Here is a 21,235-nt window from a genome sequence, read left to right as displayed (position 1 = left end):
TGCACTCGGTGTGCCCACCCTGCCCGGCGCTCCAGCTTCACCCCGCTCCGCAGACTGGCTGTGATCTCTCACTGTGCAGGGGACACTTCCCCCAGACACTGGGAACCCTGACAACCCTGCTGTCCATTCAGGTCGCAGCTCAGCTGTGGCTTCTGCAGGAGACCCGCTCCTGGCCGGGCCCGCACTGCCACCCCGCGCCCCTCCCTTCCACAGCGTTAGTCTAGTCGTGGTAGCCACGCAGGTCTTTGAGCCCTCTTAACATTTGCAGCCGTAGCCAGTTTCGCTGATGTTATGTTCCCAGTGCCTGGCATGCCCAGACACTCACTAAATTGCAGTTACTGCAAAACTGAGGGAAAGAGGGCAGTGCACACCTTTCTCTGTGGCAAGAAGGGTGATATTCCTAGATACCTTAGGGGGCCTCTCTAGGGGATCTGGGTGTCCCCAAAGGAAGTCTCCACATTTCAGACCAAACAGTTCCATGAGCTTCCTGAACTCTCAGATTCTAGCGTCATTCCAGGGTAACCGAAGGCCCATTGCCTGACGTTTACCCTGTGCCCTTGGGCCAGCCGGTGGTGGTTCCCATCTGAACTGTCCAATCAAACACGAGCATGTCATTGTCACCTTGTATAGATGCTTCAGAGCTGAGGAGGTGGGATTCGAGAAATCTCACACTCTGGGTCTGACCAACAATCCTCCAAGGGCTCTACCTCCTTAGAAGTTCTTTGATTCTAAACAGTTTTCTTTGTGGAAGAGTTAGAAATTAACCGAATCTCTCCAGCGGTCAACGGAACCTTCAGTATCAGAGTGACCTTTTCTTCATGCATTTTATGCAAGGAAACTCTATTCTTTTTGTCAACTTGTGAGGAAAGGTTGATTAATTTATGCTCCCTTTTGAGCTAGGCAGAGATACAGATAAAAACAGCTTACGCTGATTGAGCACTTACTGTTTGCCAGACACTGTGAAAAGCACATTCCATGAACCATCTTACTCAGTCCTCCTAGAGTGGGTATAGATGCTATTAACGTCCCATTTTATAGACAAGAAATGAAGGCTCAGAAAAGTTAAGTGATTTGTGCAAGGTCACACAGCCGTTAAGTGGTGGAGCTGGAGTTTGGACCTAGAACTGCCCACTCTCAAGTGCACTCTCTTAGCCTCCATGCTGCCTTGCCTTATCCTTTCACGAGTTTTGTATCACTTGCAGGTTTTGAGTTGTTTGGCACAAAACAACATGTCTCCCCACTCCCTATCACTGACTAGCCTATAGCCAGTTCACTTTTTAAGCCTATTTAAATTGTTTTATGTTTAAGATACAAATAAAAAGCATGCCACACATTTTCATAACTCTAATGGAAAACTGATGAATTCATAAAAGTGCTAACAAAAGATCAAGATGAAAACAAAAATTAATTACATGGGACTGAGTGAACTGATGAGGATGATTATAATTTTTGTGACTTTGTTTGAATAAAAAAAAAAAATCCCACAAGGACTCAGAGGCAAAAAATATACAAATCAATTTTCACTGCAAAGTAAAGGAGCTGTTACAGTGGAGGATTACTGGACTGAATGTCAATATTATGACATAGTATGAGTGTGTTTCGTGTTTGGTAATTGCAATCATTGTTGCTTTTGTTGTGGTCATCCATTTACAATGCTTGGTGTCAGCTTATTTATCTCTTGTAAAAATAAAATACAGTGTGTGTGTGAAAAAAAAAAGAGAGATAAAACAGTCTGAGGAAAGGGTAATGATTAAAATTTTATTATCAGAAACAATACAAAAAAAAAGAAAAGCATGCCACACAAAGTTGCATCAAATCTAGCCTAAGAGTCATGTGAAACTATACTGTTAACTGTGTGTTTTATTTTTAAAAGATGGATATGTCTTCCATTTTTATCTTAATCTTTCCTTTTTAATATTTAATAACAGTAAGCCGTAGCCTTTTGGCATGTTTGGAAAAGCAGCACCAGTCATAGGAGTCCTAGGCTTGCGTGACCCCAGATCTGTTCCTTCCCCCGATCTGCAGTTTTGCAGGAGCCGATCCGGCAGGCTGTACATCTCTGACTTCCGGGAAGGTTCAGCCAATCAGAGCCTTTGATGTGGTGGGGGTGGGGCTTAAGAAAGAGGCGGGGTATTTCCCTCCCTCCCTCCCTGCCCTCCCTGTCTGCCTCGTGCTGCGGCTGCACCTCTGTGGTCCCAGCTCCCTGCTGGGCAGGCTCACCTTGCCTCCAGCTTCCACCAGGTGACCTCAGTTCCCTGGGCTCCATTTACCTCTGCCTTTTGTCTCTCCAGCCTCAGCGTGCTGGTGGCTTCCTGCTAGCTCTGGGCTGCGCTGCTGCCGCCTATGAACCTTACATCACCTGTGCACCGAGTGAAATTTGCTCTGTTGTACAGTAATAGGGCTTCCCGTGCTCCATGTTGGACTCTGTTGTGTATTCCAGTATTCTCACACGTGATCGCAATATAGTTTACTTTAGAGGCATGGGAGATGGAGCCTATGACTGGGTTAAAATCCTCTGATTAAAAGCAGCCAAAGTGTTTGTGTTCACTATGGCTGTGGTATAAGGGGAAAACCCTGCCTGGGTGTCTGGTGTCTAGTTCTCGCTGAGTCACTAGGGGAGCTTAGAATCACTCAAGTCAAAGCCTCAGTTTCTTGAAAAATGAAAGTGCTCCCCGGGGTCCCTTCTGGCAGCCCCATTAGCTGGCTTTAACTCCTTCCAAACCAAGACAGTTGTAGGATGCAGACTCAGTTCCTGTGGGGGACCAGCGAGTTGTCTCCATCGGCTCGGCGGACCCTGACTCCAGCCATCTGCCCTTCCGAGGGGTGCCATTGGTCCCTGAGGGGTCAGGTGACAAAATGTGGGCGAGCTGGGGCAAATCTGTCACCACTCTGGAAAGACCTCCAAAACAGGCTTTTCTGATCTGACTCATGTGCTTGGTCTTCATTCAGGCACAGCTCGCTCCCAGATCATACAGTGCAAAAGTAAAATTTACTGCTCAGCTGTCCTGATAGTGGGTTTAACAATGTATCGAAGATGTTTCATCTGTTCGCCTTAAGTATACAACCAATAGGCAGAATGTGCAGATGGCACTTGTCTGATGTAATATAGTCTCTCTTTCTCCATTTTAAGCACAATCTTATAGTCTCTAAACAGCATTTAAAAAATACGTTATCCCACATGTTGTTTGTGTATACGTATATATTTGGGGCCAGATGCTCTGGGTATCTTCAATAACTTTGATTTACTAAACTTCCCTCCTCCTTCCCCACCCCCAGCCCTTTCTTTTCAGAAGATACATTTAGACAATCACCATTCACCTCCAATTCAAAAGACCTGCTGCCCAGTGAATCTGTGCTTCACGGAAGAATATCAGCTCCAGGTATGGAAACATTGTCGATTTTGCTTCTACTAATGGTTGCTTAAAAATTACTTTTCTGAAATGCGTGGATTCTCAGATACGTTCGTTCAGTTTATAGGCTGAAGTTACTCATCTGAAGCTAGGTTTTTGAAGAGAGAGAAAATTTAAATAGCCACAAAAGTTTGTTAACAGAAAAAACAGACAGTAAGAAAGCTCTTCTTCTTTGCTGCAGGAGCTTATTGTTCTTTACCCGCTGATGTTTCATTCGTAGAGTGAATTCCTTTGAAATAGCGAAGTATAACCTGGAAATAATTTGCTTTCCACGTTGTCAGTATTTTAGGCAGGCAGCCAGGAAGATGGAGGAGGACGGTGGCAAGACAGCTAGTCGCAGACCGGGACGATCATGACCCTGGGGGGGTGTAGGCCACCACAAAGACCACTTCGGTTTCCATGGCAGCAACACAGCTTGTTAAGATAGTCTTGCCACCCAGATTTCGCCTCTGTTCTGAGAGGATCCGCATAGATCCATCTACCGCTCCCTTTTGCCACCTCAGCATCAATGCACAATTTCCTATCCACGCTTCCTTTTTCGTTGCTCCCTTCCCAAGCAAAAAGAAAGACGTGCTTGCTGTCCCTTTACCAACAGCATGGCCATCCCTCAGGACTTACGTGTGCATTCTCAGAGTTGTCAGGAAATGAGAACATTTGAGAACCCCTGCCCTGGAGTCCCTCCTCCCTTCCCACCCCTCCCCCACCCCAGTACCACCAGTCCAGCTGCCTGGAAGCTTTCAGCTCCCAGTCACTGAGAGAATTTCAGAAGCTCTTGGTGGCCTCCACACCCATTCATGTGTCCAAGAGAGACCAAGGCCACATGTGTGCACGAGGGGCTCACAGCAGGGTTGTTGGCCAGGAATTCCTGCAAGAATAAAGTCCGGTGTCCCCCTCACACGCAAGGAGCCCGTGTCACAGATGCAAATGGCTGCAGGGCTGAGTGTTTTGCGATTCAGAAAGAGCCAAGGAGCATCTTCTGAGATACTGGCTTGTGGATATCACAGGTCGTTGGAAGTGGTCCGTGACAAACAGTGGGGAAAAGGGCACTCCTTGTCGTTCTTTAGTCTTGTGATGGCAGATCCATTTCTCCTCATCTCTATAGAGTCCAGGGACCTGCAGCCTTGTTAGCCTGGCAGGGCTTTTCTATTCAAACCCCATAAATAACATGCTTACACAAAAACACATTACGTAATACCTGGTTCTACAGGTGGAAAGAAATTCTGGTTAGTTGACGTCTTCATTCTCAAACAGGGGCTATTTGAACTACTGTTTACTTCTCACAGTGTCTTTTTGAATAACCATCTCCCTGTTCCCCAAATTATCACCCTGCTGTTAAGTTGATGGATTGTGACTTTCTAATGTCAAAATAACTGCCTAGTAATTGCCTGTCAGAATGTTGTGACCCATACAGCCAGCATCCCATGATGTATATACAAACCCTGCATTGCTGGCTTAATGTGTGGCTTGGCTATATCTTAAGAAGGGTTTATTGGTCAAGTTACAGCTCGCCCTCAAAAAGTAATATGTTTAACTATGTGTGTTGTGTTGTCGGCTGGGGAACTTCCTATGATTCGCTTGACAGACTTTTATTACAAATTAGATAAACTCACCCTTAAAAAGTTCACTCTTATTTTGGGGGGAGAAGTCAGCATAACTGGGATTTTTTTAATGTAAATCCACCATTCTTGAGGGATAATCAGTCTCTGTTCTTGAAAAAGCCTTTCTTTAGGCAGAGGATAGGCAAAATGACTATATTTAAATTTTGCCAAAATAGACAACTAAAAAGGGCCTATTTAAAGCAAGCAAGGTAAAAATGCTTTAGAAATGGAGAATTAGGAAAATTAAAAGTGGTAAGGACAACCTGGTGATCACAAAGTTCTTATAATCCAAAGATATATTTTGTAAGGAAAACCTTGATTATTTGGACGAATTGTGGAGAAGACCAATCTGAACTAACAAAAGATTGCAGTATGGAGACTTTTCAAGAAAACATGTGTTTGACATCGGGACAGTGATAAATGGCCGTTGTGTACTACCTACTCAAGCTCCCCAGTCCCTTACCCACAATTCTGAAATCCATAATTTTTTGAATAAGTTGTTTGGTGGCAAAACCTAATGGGAGGCTGTTTATAGCCTTTATGTATTATGCCAAGGATGAAATCCATACATTTTTGTTGCAGAAATATCAATGTGCTTGATTATGAAGGCCCATCGGAGTGCTACATAAAATAATATCTTACGCACCATATTATCATCTGAAATCAGAAAAAGTATGAATCCCAAGATACATCAGGCCCCAGGGGTCTTAGATAGATATGGTGGACCTACGTCTGTTCCAGGACTCTGCTAAATGCAGTGCTGGGAACAAAGAAATTTTGAAGCCACAGTTAAAGATCTTAAGATTCTAGGGTATAAGAATCATAAATTCCTATAGAAGATTTCAGAAGACCAAGTGGGCAGCAGATTTCGGAATCACTGACGATGTGGCAAGAACGAGTTGTCCGATGAAGGCGCTCTAGTACTTACGGCAGCGTTGTTAATGAGGGCCTGGATTCGAGAAAGGGAGGACGGGGATAGGACAGGCAGGAAATGGGCTAGTTGACTAGTTTGGTTAGCTTTGTTATCAGCAGGTTGAATGAGGGACCTATGGCGGCTGTGTAGAAATGGGGAAGCCAGGAAGGAGATAGCTGGCTTTAGTGACCAGGCAGAAAATCATTTGTTGTGAGTATATAAATAAAAGCCTCAGCACCCTTGGACATCTTCTCTTGCGTAATTTAAACGTCACCATTAAAATATTATTTCCATTCTTTATTTACTTAGCAAACTTCTTCTTGCCACACATCATGCAGAGATAAATGTCAGCCTGGAGAATGATCTCAGAGTCCCAACTAGTGGAGACCATAATTAATGAGGTTTAATGTGCCTAGTTCCAATCCAAGAAGGCCCTTGCAAATGCTGAAAACCCACAGCATTAATTCAACGATATATATTGGTATATATTTATATACCTCTATCAGTGGGATGAAATTCTCTCCCATTCGCCTTTGGAGTGAGACCACGGGGCAGGGGAGTGTACCACGTGAGAGTGTCGTTGAAGGCCTGGCAGCTCCAGGCCAAAGTGATGCACGCAGTGGGTTGTGATTGTGTTTCAGGCCTGCGGAGCACGAAGCAAGCGGTGTGGGAGAGAGCAAAATGGGGAGAGGTGGTAGCACCACGGATCATGGAAAAATTGAGAATAGCACTGTTAACTAGGCATTTGCCTTCGGCAGATGGTCTCTAAGACACACAGCTGCCACCATCCCAGAGAAACAGAATAAACACAGAGCTTCGCAGTGTCCTGGACCCGGTTGTTGCCACTATTTCTAGACTGACTTTCCTGTGAACCAAAAAATCCTCACGAGCCGAGACCTAACATTTTTACTTGCTGTGAATGTCTTAGGCGGAGGTAACACCAGGAATCCTTAATAAAACAATGAGTTAAAAGCTGCTGTCATTGTCTGCTGGAGGGATGTAAGGACAAAATAACCTGAAGGCCGTGAATAGGTGACTTGAGTGCACCCTGGCTAGTGCCGTGGCTGGTGGGGATTGTACAAAAGGAATAAAAGAGATTTCCTACTATGGGGGAGATAAAATTACAGACTCTGTGTAATTTAATGTACTTTGTCTAATTTATAGTTGTCTCACTTTGTAAAAGATTTACACTAATAGAGGAAAGATTCTGAGGTCAGGTGTTTTTCAGGGCACGAAGGGCAGTTCTGTGCAAGGTGTAGACCCATTGCCATGTACCTGCAGCTATTTCTGTTTTCCCGTCGTCTTTCCGAAGCAAAGGCTATTAAGAGAAGGATTTACGTCTCAGCACTGCTTTTAAGCAATGTGGAGCTTCAGTTCTGTTTTATTATGATTTTGAAGTCACAGTATGTTTGCTCTGTATTAAGCCAAAAAAACAAAAACACAAGCAGAGCGGGTGTGAAGGAAAATGCAGGTCTCCGTGGAACTCTTTCACTGTGTTTGGAGTCACCGATGCTTCTGTTTGTTATTTCAGATGGAGCTTGGAGTCAGACAATGTAAAACATATCAGCACTTGTATTTGTAAATCCCTTCACCCATTATTTGCTAAATTCCCTTTAAAAAAAGAAACTCTTTTTGTTGTTATTGTTCATAACATCCAAACAAGAAGTAAAGAACATGAGCAAAATTTAGTTCAAGACTTGATATGCCAATCAGGTTTGATGTTAAATAAAAAGGCACGTTTAGAATGGTCTGCCTTGTCCCCAGGCCAATTCTTGATCCATTTTCCTCTCTCCGTTCTGCCCATCACTCTAATATAAGTTGTACCATGTCATATACACTTTTCTGAGATCTAAATTAATGGTGCCTTGCATTAGAGTACCACCAGTGACTAACTCTTGGCCTGCCATGCAGCTGCCCAGATAGGAATGACCTCTCTCAGACAGTGGGTTTAAAAGATGTGCATGTCACCTTTGTTTATGCTAAGACGTCCCGACTCATATCTCGAGAGAGAGACATACCAAGCTTTCCTGGATTACAGCAAAGTGTTTTCTTCAATCCTTTTTCAAACACAGCAGATGCTTTTAAAATTCAGACTAAGTCATGGATAAACAGTGGAACGTTGGGTGTTGTTTGGTGTGTATCATTTTGTGGCTTAAGCTCCTTTTTGATTAAACAGATCCATCCTGTACAGAGGAGGAAGTTAATAGTTATCAAGGACCTGCTAAATTGTCAGGCCCGGGATCTGTGTCATCTCATTTAATTTTGAAAACAACCCATTGAGACATAGGAATTATGCTCAGTTTACAGGTGACTAAATGGAGGTTCAGAGAGATTTAATACCCTTTTTCCAGTTTCATTGAGATATAATTGACATATAACATTGTATTCGTTTAAGATGTACAACCTAATGATTTGCTATACATATGCTGCAGAATGATCACTGCAATCAGTCTAGTTAAAATCCATCACCTCACATTGTTACAAACTTTTTTTCTTGTGAGAACCTTTAAGATCTATTCTCTTAGCAACTTTCAAACCTGCAATGTGGTATTGTTAACTACAGTCACCGTGCTGTACATTTCATCCCCAGAATTTATTTATCTTATAACTGGAAGTTTGTACCTTTTGCGGAGACATTAAGGGTTTCATGGGTTCAGAGATATTGTGGGTTCAGTTCCAGGCCACCACAATAAAGCCAATATTACCATAAAGTGAGTCACACAAATTTTTTGGTTTCCCGGTACATATAAATGTTATGTTTACACCATACTGTAGTCTATTAAGTATGCAATAGCATCATGTCTAAAAAACAACATACATACCTTAGTTAAGAGATACTTTATTGCTAAAAAATGCTAGCCATCATCTGACAATGCATAGTTGCCACAAACCTTCGATTTGTTAAAAAAAAAAAAAAAAAAGCAATATCTGCGAAGCACAATAAAGCAAGATATGCCTGTAATAACTTGTTCAGAATCATCCAGTTGGTGAGTGGCAGCCCGTGAATTCAAACCCAGAACTCCACAGTGCATTTTCTCTCTTTCTGCCCTGTCACACTGCCTCCTAAGTCAGGTAATGTGTCACCAGCAGTGAGCAAAGAAGCACATCTCTCCAGTGTTTGCCCATATGTACTCCCAGTTGACATCTGAAGTAGTACTGATGGATGGCCTTCTTTTAGTTAGGAATAAAAAGTAGTCCTTTAAATAAGATATTTCAAAGCAGTGACAAGATAAGAATGTACTGTTTATTAATATAATGCTAATTTTGTCCTCTTCCCTTTTAATTCTTTTCTTTCTTCCCTTAATGCTTTGATATCTAGTAATCATAGTCACTTGGAATGTTTCTTTCGGTCAAGAAACTTTAAAGAAACAATGTTTCTTTTCAGTAACCTTTAATGGATTGTCTGAGCTGTAGAAATAAGTTTCATGAACCTGGTTAAAACCTCCTGGTTAAATAAGATACATAACACTGAAGTGAGTGGTGATCTGATGAGCAATGCAAAAGGAAAAGTTCTCCACTGGGAATCAGGAGAGCCCGTGTTTAGCCCTAGCTAAGCTTCCAGTAGAAAGAGAATAGAAGAGCGTCAAGCTTCTTCCACATCCCCTCTTTTTCAAAAACTGCCATCTGTAGTGGTACTGTGACCTCAACTCAAGTTTCTTTATTTTCCTTGTGGAGCCAAAACTATATACTGGTATGGGGAACATCAGTTTAGTCTACTAGAAATTCTACCACACCCACTAAGAGTTGGGGAAGGGACATAATCCTTGAAGGACAGTATTGGGGATGGTAGTGACTGAGAAGCGGGCACAAGAAGGGCATCTGGGAAGATGGACCGTTTCATTTCTTGATCTGGCTGCTGATTATATGCATGGGTAATTTTGTGAAAATTCATCAAGCTGTGTTAAGGCTAATTGTCTTATTCACAAATAGGTGGGTCTTGATGCCACGTGGCCACCTCCAGGCCATCAATACGAGTGCATCTTCACTTCAGAGACTATGAAAGTGATGACGATGCCAGCTGTCTTTCAAGTAGACAATTTTTAGTTTACAGGAACATTTCCATTTGTAGCACAAAATTGCCCCGAATTAAGTGACATATAGGTTGATATCTCTGATTCCCGTTCCGTTTCAAATTGGGAAAGCATTCTGCAATGCTTACAGCATTTCTCTGATGTACTTACAAAAGATGCGCTATGTAGTCTGTCCAGCTGTTTACTAGAGGGAGAAGGTTTTGTTGTTACAGAGCTTCCTGATCCAGATAATGTTATTTGAGGCTAAAAATGATGTGCTCGCAACCAGCTCCATTTGTCCCTCACCAGCCTAGTTTGGTCTCAGTCAGAGTGTAGGTGAATTCCAAAGGGGAGCTGTTGACTCCATTAAAAATTCTTTCCAGAGAAAGGTCTTCGTGTCCAAGTTAGTCCTTCTCAAAAATGTGACTAATCAGGTCTCTGCAGACCAGCGGTTGTGGTGTTCACACACTGAAGGGGTTTAATTGTGGTAACCTTTCCAAAGGAGAAATTTATCTCCAGTTTAGATGCCTCACCTGAGCTATCTATGGAAAGCCACAAAGACAGGGGACAAAACTGTGGTCACTGGGCTAAGTCCCTTTATCTATGCCCAGATAGCACCGGGGTTGAGTCGCTTGGTATTGAAGATAATCATCAACACTTTCGTGTTTGTACTTTGCGGGAAATGGTGACATCCAAAAGCCCTTTTAAAAACCCAGTTTTTTGGGCTTCCCTGCTGGCACAGTGGTTAAGAATCCGCCTGCCAATGCAGGAGACATGGGTTCGAGCCCTGGTCCGGGAAGATCCCACATGCCGTGGAGCAACTAAGCCCGTGCGCCACAACTACTGAGCCTGCACTCTAGAGCCCGCAAGCCACAACTACTGAGCCTGCGAGCCTAGAGCCCGTGCTCTGCAACAAGAGAAGCCACCGCAATGAGAAACCCGCGCACCGCAACAGAGAGTAGCCCCCGCTCGCCGCAACTAGAGAAAGCCCGCGCGCAGCAATGAAGACCCAATGCAGCCAAAAATAAGTAAATAAAATAGATTAGTTTTATTTAAAAAACCAGTTTTTTGTTATTTAAATTAGTTCATTTGTGTCATATTTTAGATCCCATGTATAAGTGATATACGATATTCATCTTTCTCTGAATGAGTTATTTCATTTAGTATGATACTCTCTAGGTCCATCCATGTTGCTGCCAATGGCATTATTTCATTCTTTTGTATGGCTAAGTAAACATACTCGTGGTTACGAAAGGGGAAGGGGGGTTGGAATTAGGAGTTTGGGATTAGCAGATACACACTACTATATATAAAATAGATAAACAACAAGGACTTACTTTATAGCACAGGGAACTATATTCAATATCTTGTAATAAAATATACTGGAAAAGAAAAAATCCAGTTTGAAGACTTTGTTTCTCAGGTGTTTCTCAGGTTAGGTCCCTGAGGCTGTGACCATTTCGGCCCTGGCCTGATATCTTCCTGTGAGCAGAACATAAAATTTTCTGCATGCCATTTATAAGGCCTCTGCAGTGCCCGTGGTTGTATTTTTACTTTTGCAAAAACTACTGAGATGCCTGGAGAATGAATAGTGCTATAAAAGGTCAAATTCTTGAGTATGTGTAATGGACGATGGAGAGTATTTGTTTGAAAATTGCCATGTGGTGACCCTGGCTTCAGTTTGGGACCAGCTAATTCAATCTACAAGGCCTTTTCTGTATATTCAATATGTTCTTCCATTCCTTTGCTATCAAAAATACATATTCTCATTTCATGCAATTTCTTCTTTGTGTTTATTCCTTTGCAGGGCAGCAACTGCCCTCCGGTAACCAGTGTAGAAAAAAAGAAAAGCCGTTCCGCTTGCAAACTAGACCATCTATTTTTCATTCAAACGGATCCATTCTGTATTCCCATATGTAGGCCAAACGGGGACCTCTCTGCGGTGAGAGAGACACCCCTGCCCCACGTCACACCACAGCCCTTCCTCCATGTGGTTGTTGGAATGACGGTCAGGGGCTTCAGTTGGGGGCTGTTCTCCCTCATGCAGTGTGTTTCCTTTAGCAAAGTCCTTACCATTTCTCTTCTCCATCTATCATCCAGAAAAGGAAGGTGTGAACTAGAAGTGCAAAAGTATGGGCAATCTTTGCACTGGCTTCATGAGATCCCTGGTTCCCCACGTCCTCCTCTGGAGTTCTACTGAGACGTCCCGCACAGGGGTCTCGCAAGTTCTCTCAATTCAACAGGTCCCAAACTAAACGTATTCCCCGCCCCACCCCTGCTGTCTCCATCCCTCCCCTCCCCAAATAATGAAAACTGATGAAAACCCTCTGCTCTATCTTTTTTTCCTAGCTTGTTGAGTAACATCATCACCTCCCATGGCACAAATCATAAGGTTCAATACCATTTGTTTGCGTTCCTCCACAAACAGATCCCAAGGCAAGGATTTGTGCAAGGAGTTTTGTAGGAAGCAAGACCAGGAAAGCTTGGGAGAGGGACGGGAAAGCGGGCCAGGGAAAGGCAGGCAGCCGACAGAAGGTTCCTCCTCAAACAGGTTACCTGTGTAGACAACTGGAGATTAGTGTCACTGGGGGACTCTGGGAAGCCATGGAGGACACACACCTCAGAGTTTTCTACTGGAGGGACTGAGAGAGGTGAGATTCAAGCTGCTCCCAGGAGAGTCAATTCCCCAACACCCTGGTCTTACTACACAGGTGGTCAAAGCAGGCTCCCGTGGCCAGAGGAAGCCCTTGGCAAATGTAGGCACGTGCTGGTAGTGGGAAGGCAGGTGCTGAAGTGATAAAGGCAAGGTGATGGCGGGAGAGGGGACAGGAATGACAGTATTTGCTGCATCGTTTTCCATTACTGCCTCTTTCCCACCTTCCACTTCCAACCAGTTACCCTGCATGATTCTTCCTCCTACCTCTCTCCTAAATGCATGTTTTCCTTTCTTTCCCAGCTGCCAATAAGCTTGTTCGAGTCTCCATCATTAGTCCTCTGGGTTACAACAGTGGTCTCTCTCAGGTCCTCCTGTCTCCAGTGTCACCCCTGATGGTCCCGTCTTCCCATCCTGCAGCCGTAATCTTTCTAGAAGGCATATCTCCTCATCTCACTGTCAGCCCTAGTGGCTTCCCATTGCCCTCAGGATAAAGTTTAACTGACACCTGCAGTCTCTCCCTATAGGTTTGTTTGTTTGTTTGTTTGTTTAATAGCCTCTGCATTCCCCTTCCACTCCAAAACTGGATTAGGTGCCGCTTCCTTTGATCTCCTTGGATATTTAGAATTTCCTGTTTATTTAAGCATCAGCCTTCTCCCTTAGCTGTAAACTCCTTGGTGGGCATAAGCTGACTTGTTGACCATGGTATCTCCCAGAAGCCACCACCAAGTGTAATCGCTCATCAATCTTGGATGAAAGCATATTGTCGAAAAACTATGTTGTTTGTAGAGCTAGTGTTAAATGTTCTAAGAGAAATCTGATGAGACTTTGATTATGACACAGATCCGATTTTGACTGTAGGTTTAAATGGACCTCTTTATAAATGTAAGGTGTGCAATAAAGCTTTTTTCAAGTAGAGGTGGTCTCCCTAGCTAATGTGGGTAACTGCCGTGACATAATTCTCTTTTAGAATTAAACAGTTAAGCTTGACAGGAGAAAGATTGCAGGGCTATTGTGTTCATTTTTTTCACCTTAGATATAGATCTAACTGCCACAAAAGAAAGTCTAGAGCAGCATTTCTGAGGGCAGAGAGTGGAAGATGGAGGTCCAAGAAGACTAGATGGTTTGAGGTAAAAGGTTAACACTGGAATTAATGCGAAAACCCAATACTGATTTTCATGCATAATAATAAAACTTCCCAAGCATAAAATTCCCTGTGTCATTAGTCTCATATTAAAAAGTTTGGAATTATTTCAGATAGAATTGTTTTCCCATCCGTGAGCCAACCGCTTTATGAGATGAGCTTCTCTTTTAATGTAAATTATTTTATTGAGAGACAGTGTTATATTTTGATCCAAATAGGGCAAAAGTTCACATAAGAGTCTCTCATTCATACTAAGGGGAAACTGTGTGAGACAGATTTGAATTCAGGCCTGAAGCTCTCTGGAATTTGGGCAGCCCATGAAAGGGAATTTTTTTTTCTTGCAAATTATTAAAAAATGATACATGGCTTTTTCCTCTTGCTTGGGAAATGTCCCCCAGATTTTCTGACACTTCCTCAATTGTTTCTTACACCTGAAGAGAGAAACAGTTTTCTACAGCTGTCAGGCTACACCCCTCCCTACTCTTACACCTTTCTCCTCACCTCTGCAAGAATCAACTGAGATGAGCCCCCTGGAGTTGGAGATTCCCACACATACACAGCCATTTCTGCCCTCAGCTACCTGTCTTCTCCAGGGCACTCTGTCTCATCCCCATCTTTTCCTTCTCTTTTTCTATTGTGAGCCATTGTGGGGTTTACATGAGGCAAGACCTACGTTAAATATTCTACTAAAGATGTCAATAAGAAATGAATTCTCTAAGTTACAGAGAAATACAGTGCTCCCTGTTATTTTGTGAACTTTAACCTTCATGTCCCATTCTAGGAATTTAATCTACCAATAAACTTGAGCAAGTAACACTAAGGTGTATGGACAAGGCTGTGCTCTCCACATAAATATATGAAAACAAATGAAGTGTTCATAGGTAGGGAACTGGTGAAATGAACCATAGGACATTCGATGGAAAATTCTAGCGCTATTAAAAAAGGATAAAGGAGATCTTTTAGAATTTATATGAAAAGATGTCTAATATATATTGTTAGATTTTAAAAAACAAAAAGCTGGCTACAGACAATATGTGTGACATGATCCCATTTATATATTTTTTAAAGAGGTGGTACATTTTATGTGTGCACAAAATGCTTGCATGTGTGGAGGTAATTTCCCCACAGATAAATTCTGAACAGTGATTAGCACGAGGAGTGAAAAAGACTGGGATTGGGAGAAGAGGGATAGTAAGTGAGAGGCATTCTTTCATTTTTCAGTTTATATCCTTTGTTCTATTTTTTTTTTACCATTAATTTACACTTTTATAATTTTTTAAAGTCAGCAAAAGTAAAGTGAGATACCTATGTTTCAAATCAATTTTTTTTTTTTTTTTTAGAATCCATCATTTACACATATGATGACTTGGATCCCTAATGAATAATCTCTAAATTAAGTGATCTACTAAAAATATGGATAAAGCAATGATTCTTAGCCATCTTCCCTTGGTGAACTCCCCCAGCTAGATGCCAGAGTTAAATGAGTGTTTCATACAGTTGATGAGAATATAAATCAGGTTACAAATCTGCATGAATGGTGTGACCCCATGGTTTGTAAAAATGTGTGCATACAGGGGAAAAATCAGGAAGGATAGGAATGTTAACTGCTATCTCAGGGTAATTAGGATTTCAAGTGACTTTTACTTATATTTTATGGACTTCCATTTTTACCATAAACATGCATTATTTTTATCATCAGACACATCATTTGAACAAAGGTGAAGCTATCTTGTTTGTTCTGGTACTGAATGATTGACACCACTTGGAAGTTTTTATCATGAGGTTAATGCCTGGAGCTTTGGACAAGGAGATCAACTTCAACAGAACCATGTTCAGATGTGACCCCAGAAAAAATGGTAGACCTACAAAAGTGAATGGAGATATTTTCAGCTGCAAGAGATGAAAATGTTGGAAAAAGTCTTGTAAGGGATGTTTGGAACGTAGAACCTATCTTAAGGTATCAAAGCACTTCAGACTAAGGGATACCAACCATTCACATGTCTTGCTCTGATTGGCAACTACTGCCTTCACGATTTCCTCATCCTCTGTTACGTTTACCCTTGGGTACCTTCTTCCCATGCAGGGCTTTCCAGTCAAAATGACTCATCCATCTGCAAATTCTAGGTCCCTGCCTTAAGTATCCAGGAATGAGTCACTCAGATCAGTTGCTTCTCTTTTAACTTGAATGGAATTAGACTCTGGGATGTTCAGTTGAAAGATTCATGAATGGGTAGGTCCCAGGAAAGGCAGTGGTGAGGTTATCAGGGAAATCAGCTCTATTATAGGAACGGGAAACAGAATAATTAGGGAGTCAGATAACCCAGAGGTAGAATGATATACAAATAAATAAAAAAATAGAAAAGATTAGGTCCAAACTCTGGCTGTCAATCTTTGCTAGAGTATGGAGGCAGGAATTAATGGGTTATGCGGATTTTAGGTAACTATTTTGTCTTAAAGGCAAGATGACTCATACAAATTACTTTTTTTGCTCACTAATTTTGTATGTACTGTGTAGGTACTTGCCAAAAGAAAAGCAGGGGAAAATTTTACTCAGGAAAAAAAAAGTGTACTCTTGCAAATGCTTTTAACATGTAGGCATGCTTTCGGTATGTGAAAGTTATTTTTGACACTATTTTTGGCCAAATTGTTTTTCATTTTTATGAAAAATGTTAATTTTTAAAGCACTCCGGTCTATCTCCCAACTGTTACTTTTATCACTCGAAAATGTGGTATTTTAAAAATATCATCACTGGTGTCATACTAAGACTTGCCTTGGATTACAAGCCTTTCATAGTAATTAATGTCTTTTTTTAAAGGCATTTGGACATGAAAAAGGAATAAAATGAAAGTTCACCAAAATGTTCATAGCAGTTGTCTTTGGGTAATGATGGGAACTGTCGTTGTGGTTTGGGGTTTTTTTTTCCCCCACTTGTCTGTGTTCTTCTAGTTTTCTATAATGAGCATGGAACACTTATAAAGAAAAAATCAAATTTATTAGAGGGAGTAAGTTTGTTAAGGGAGAAAGATAAGAGTCATGATGCTTTGAGTTGCACTATAGTCATTCTCATGGTCACACACAAGATGGGCCTTTGTCCAAGGCTCCCAAACATCTTGTGTTACAATGAATAAATATTGGTAGAGTTGTTTCAAAAATTTTAAGTTACATATCCTGTAAGTTATTAACAAAGAGCTGTGAAATCCTCATATGAGATACAAATATGACCGTAGTCTTTTAAGTACATATTTCAGTTTGGCTACTTACTAAGTTCACTTGAGGAATGATTGAAGTTTGAGGATGGTTCCTTATTTTCAACCTTACAAGGGAGATTAATGAATTAAATTTATCTTAGGGCACCTGCTGTTGGAGAAAAAGTGCACACCATCTTATTTAACTGGGTCGTTGAAAACGGTGTTTAATGGAACAGCCCTTTGTACTGTTGCATTGCACTATTGGTCTCATAAATATCATTCATTTAGGTATAATTAACAAAATAATAGCTGCTGATGGAGAATGTTTTCAGTAGTTTTATCAAGAAGTAAAATGAGCATTCACATTTTTGTTGCATCTGTTTAGTTTCCTAACAGAAGAGGTCAATTAGAAAAACGATCTTCGTGGCTACAGATTCACTGCCCCTTAGATAATTTTCATTCTTCTCCATTAGCGTCAGAGGATATTGAGATGCTATGAAATGGGGATTAAATATAAAAGGATCTGAGTAGCATTAAGTATTTGATGAGCAGCCTGAGAAGCTATTATGAGGTGTATGTACCCCTGGGGTAAAAAGAAAGTTTATGTATTCATTCAACAAACACTTATGAAGCAGCTATGATACGCTGAGTACCTTTTAGGTCTGGGGAACAACAGTGAACAGAACAAAGTCCTTGTCCTTATGGGGCTTACGTGCTAGAGATAGAGACACATGATATACAAATAATTATACAGTGTGTATATAATATATACACACACATATATAATAACATTGTGGAAGTATATAATATATATTTTTATGGAATATATAATTTTATTTCTATATTATTTAATAACATGAAAAAACTAAGCTATGTAAGGGGGGTTGGAAAGGGACCATCGAAGGTAGGATGGTCAGAGAAATTTCTCCCTGAGAAGGTGCAGTTCTGGGTAAAGGGAGCAGTTACTACAAGGCCCAGAGGGGAGGATGGGCTTGGCTTGGGGAAGTGGCAGCAGGAAGAGTGGCTGGCTGGAGGAGAGGGAGGGAGAAGCACTTACAGAGGCTCGAGGAGACTAGCAAGGGCTTGGGCTTTCCTGCAAGTATCCAAGGAACCACTGGAATGTTTGGAGCAGAGAAATGACAGAATCTCACTTCCATTTTAAAAAGTTAATCTGACTTCTTGTTTAATCTTTAAAGCCTTAATAAGGTCCCCTGAAAGGCTTAATGGAAACAGAGAGGCCCTGAATAAAGATAAGAGAGGCAGAGAAAGTTAATTTAATTTGCTGGGTATTCTTTTTATAGTGGATGGAATTTGTGCAATCCCTGTAATAATTAATTATTGGTGGTGAGTATTGCCCAATGTTTATCTCATTTCATTTTTCTTACTATTAAGCTATGAAAGAGGGATTGTATGGCACAGGGAACTATACTCAGTATTTTGCAATAACCTATAAAGGAAAAGAATCTGAAAAAGAATATATATTTGTGTGTGTGTGTGTGTGTGTGTGTGTGTGTATAAAACTGAATCACTGTGCTGTTCACCTGAAACTAACATGATATGGTAAATCAACTATACTGCAATAAAAAATAAAATTTGTTAAAACTAAAAAAAATTTTTAATTAAAAAATCAAAAAATATATATATATTTTTTTTATAAATTTATTTATTTATTTTTGGCTGTGTTGGGTCTTCGTTTCTGTGCGAAGGCTTTCTCTAGTTGCGGCGAGCGGGGGCCACTCTTCATCGCGGTGTGCGGGCCTCTCACTGTCGCAGCCTCTCTTGTTGCGGAGCACAGGCTCCAGACGCGCAGGCTCAGTAGTTGTGGCTCACGGGCCCAGTTGCTCCGCGGCATGTGGGATCTTCCCAGACCAGGGCTCGAACCCGTGTCCCCTGCATTGGCAGGCAGATTCTCAACCACTGAGCCACCAGGGAAGCCCAAAATATTTTTATTTTATTATGTTTAGTTGAATGTTTTGGGTTTTTTCTTAATCAGTTAAAATGACTATCTAGATAGTTAACTGAATATTTATGGAAAAAAGTCTACAAAACTCAATAAAAAAACGCTTGGAAACTCACAGAATTTGAAATCAGAATTATTTTTAAAAATGACAAGACAAATCCATTATTTAGAATTCATTGTAGAAAAGAGAATGCCTTCATAAGTAAGGGGAATTTAGCTTCACCAAGAATTGCTCCAGCATTATTTATAAAGAGCTATGGCAGGGAACTGTGAATTCACCAATAAAAACTGCAAATTACTCAAACAGATGCTCACAAAGTATGCCTAGAGGCTATTGTATATCTGTGTCTTGCCAGTTCTGCCATTGGAGAGGTGATTTACAGTCGTAAAACCACTAATGATGGCTGTTTACAAATGTTATACCAAATTATATTGTGTAAGACAATAATATCCGTTATTTACAACAGAAATCCTAAATGTTTGTTACCTACATACATTACTGACAAGCAGAAGAGCTCATATTTGCTAGTACATAATATGACTCTTTTGGTGTGTGTGTGGAGCGGGGAGGGTGCCTTTCCCCATTCAAGGAAATAGCACGTAATAAGGAAATTTCTCAGAAACACGACCAAGTACTAAACCATCAAAAACTCAGGTTCGAGTTAAATATGTGCCTCTTCCCACCTCTCTCCAGCAATCCTCAGATGTTGAAATCCCTTTTTAACAATATTTTATTTGTCATCTGTAATATCTGAGGAAATGGAGATTCTTCCTAGACTTTTTGAGACTTGCGTCATATAAATACATTGTTTGGCTAAATTTTTGTTTTAAGTGCTTTCCAACCACCAGAATAGAGTAGATGATTCTCTAGACTAGACCTGTTACCATACAATTTTTCAGCCAAGTCGTTCAGAGGCAGTTTGCTGAGATAGGGAATGAGGTAATAAGATTCAGTGATAAAAAAGCAGTCCACTTCTTGCTGGCAAGCTGTGAGGTTGACTACTTAATATTGAGCTGGAGAGTGAGACTGAATTACAGTTTCCTCCAGGGTGACTCAGGCTTCAAAATTCACTGGGGGAAGGGTTGAGGGTGGAGACAAGAGAAACCTTTACAAGCGGTCCCGTTTACATCTGTTTACACTCATGAATGTGTGTGTGTTCATTTTCTTTTGGCGTGTGGGAAGAAACTGGCCAAAATCTCTAAAAGGGCTTTGCTATTTTACTTTTTTAAAACATTGTTTTTTTATTGAAGTATAGTTGCTGTACAATATTATATAAGTTACAGGTGTACAATACAGTCATCCACAATCTTTAAAGGTTATACTCCATTTATAGTTATCATAAAATATTGGCTATATTCCCCATGTTGTACAGTACATCCTTATAGCTTATTTTATACTTAGTAGTTTGTACCTCTTAATTTCCACTCCTATGTTGCCCCTCCACACACACACTGGCAACCACTAGTTTGTTCTCTATGTCTGTGAGTCTGCTTCTTTTTTGTTATATTCACTGTTTGTTGTATTCTTTAGATTCTACATATAAGTGATATCATACCGTATTTGTCTTTCTCCATCTGACTTAAGGGCTTTGCTATTTTAAATAGAAATGTCCACTTAAGAGATTTCATAGTTAGGAAGTTCTTAATTGACTCATTGTTCCCTAGCGATGGTGGCCCCTTTTCAGGATAGCACACCATATGTTAGAACAAGTAATAACAAAGGGAAATGAATTTGAGAAAAACTGCATGCATTTTGAGAAACTGGATTTTTTGTGTGTGTGCATCAATAACCCAACCAGGATGTTCCTGTGTGCTTAGCACACTGAATACATTTAAGTCATTTTCATTTTACTGGGGAGCTGGGATAAACCTGCAGTTCAACCTTTGGGAAATCATTACTGGCTCAAGCTAAATGATATTGCTGTCTCTATTACAGTCTTGGAGTCTTGGGGAGTCATATACACTGATTCATAGGATTCCTTTGATCAACTGGAAAAACTTCTCTCTACTCAGAAGGAGGACAGAGAAGTCTCATAGGTCAGATTGTGCAGTTGACATTCTCAAGATGATGCTATCAAACTCTTCTCAGATTAGATCCATGACGCTTTCTAAATCCTTTTGCAAACAGCTGAATTCCAACAGGACTACCTTTATTTGTGCAATTGAAGAACGAGAGTGATCCCAATACACCGCTAGCAAAGAAGTGATTATCTTACCCTCTTGAAGGTGGTAACCAGCTTGGACTCTTTTTTGTTTTGTTTTCCAATTGCTCAGGTTGATGGGATTAAAGAGATTTTTAAAGAAAGAATTTTAAATATGCACAAGGAAAAAGATATGTGCGGCTATGTTATGTATTGG

At 41.0% G+C, this 21,235-nt stretch overlaps 1 protein-coding gene across 5 annotated transcripts in view; it reads left to right on the top strand.

The window, feature by feature from the left end:
* ZNF827 (zinc finger protein 827) overlaps positions 1–21,235 on the top strand; it is a 175,813-nt gene that overhangs the window by 111,707 nt on the left and 42,871 nt on the right. For all 5 annotated transcript variants that reach the window (XM_036853681.1, XM_036853682.1, XM_036853683.1 and 2 more), the window contains exon 8: positions 3,277–3,380. In XM_036853681.1, coding sequence (XP_036709576.1) covers positions 3,277–3,380 — 104 coding nt within the window. The remainder of the gene's footprint in view (positions 1–3,276; positions 3,381–21,235) is intronic.

This window comes from Balaenoptera musculus, chromosome 5 (assembly GCF_009873245.2).
Source record: "Balaenoptera musculus isolate JJ_BM4_2016_0621 chromosome 5, mBalMus1.pri.v3, whole genome shotgun sequence".
Taxonomy (NCBI): Eukaryota; Metazoa; Chordata; class Mammalia; order Artiodactyla; family Balaenopteridae; genus Balaenoptera; species Balaenoptera musculus.
This window is presented reverse-complemented; position numbering and strand designations above follow the sequence as displayed.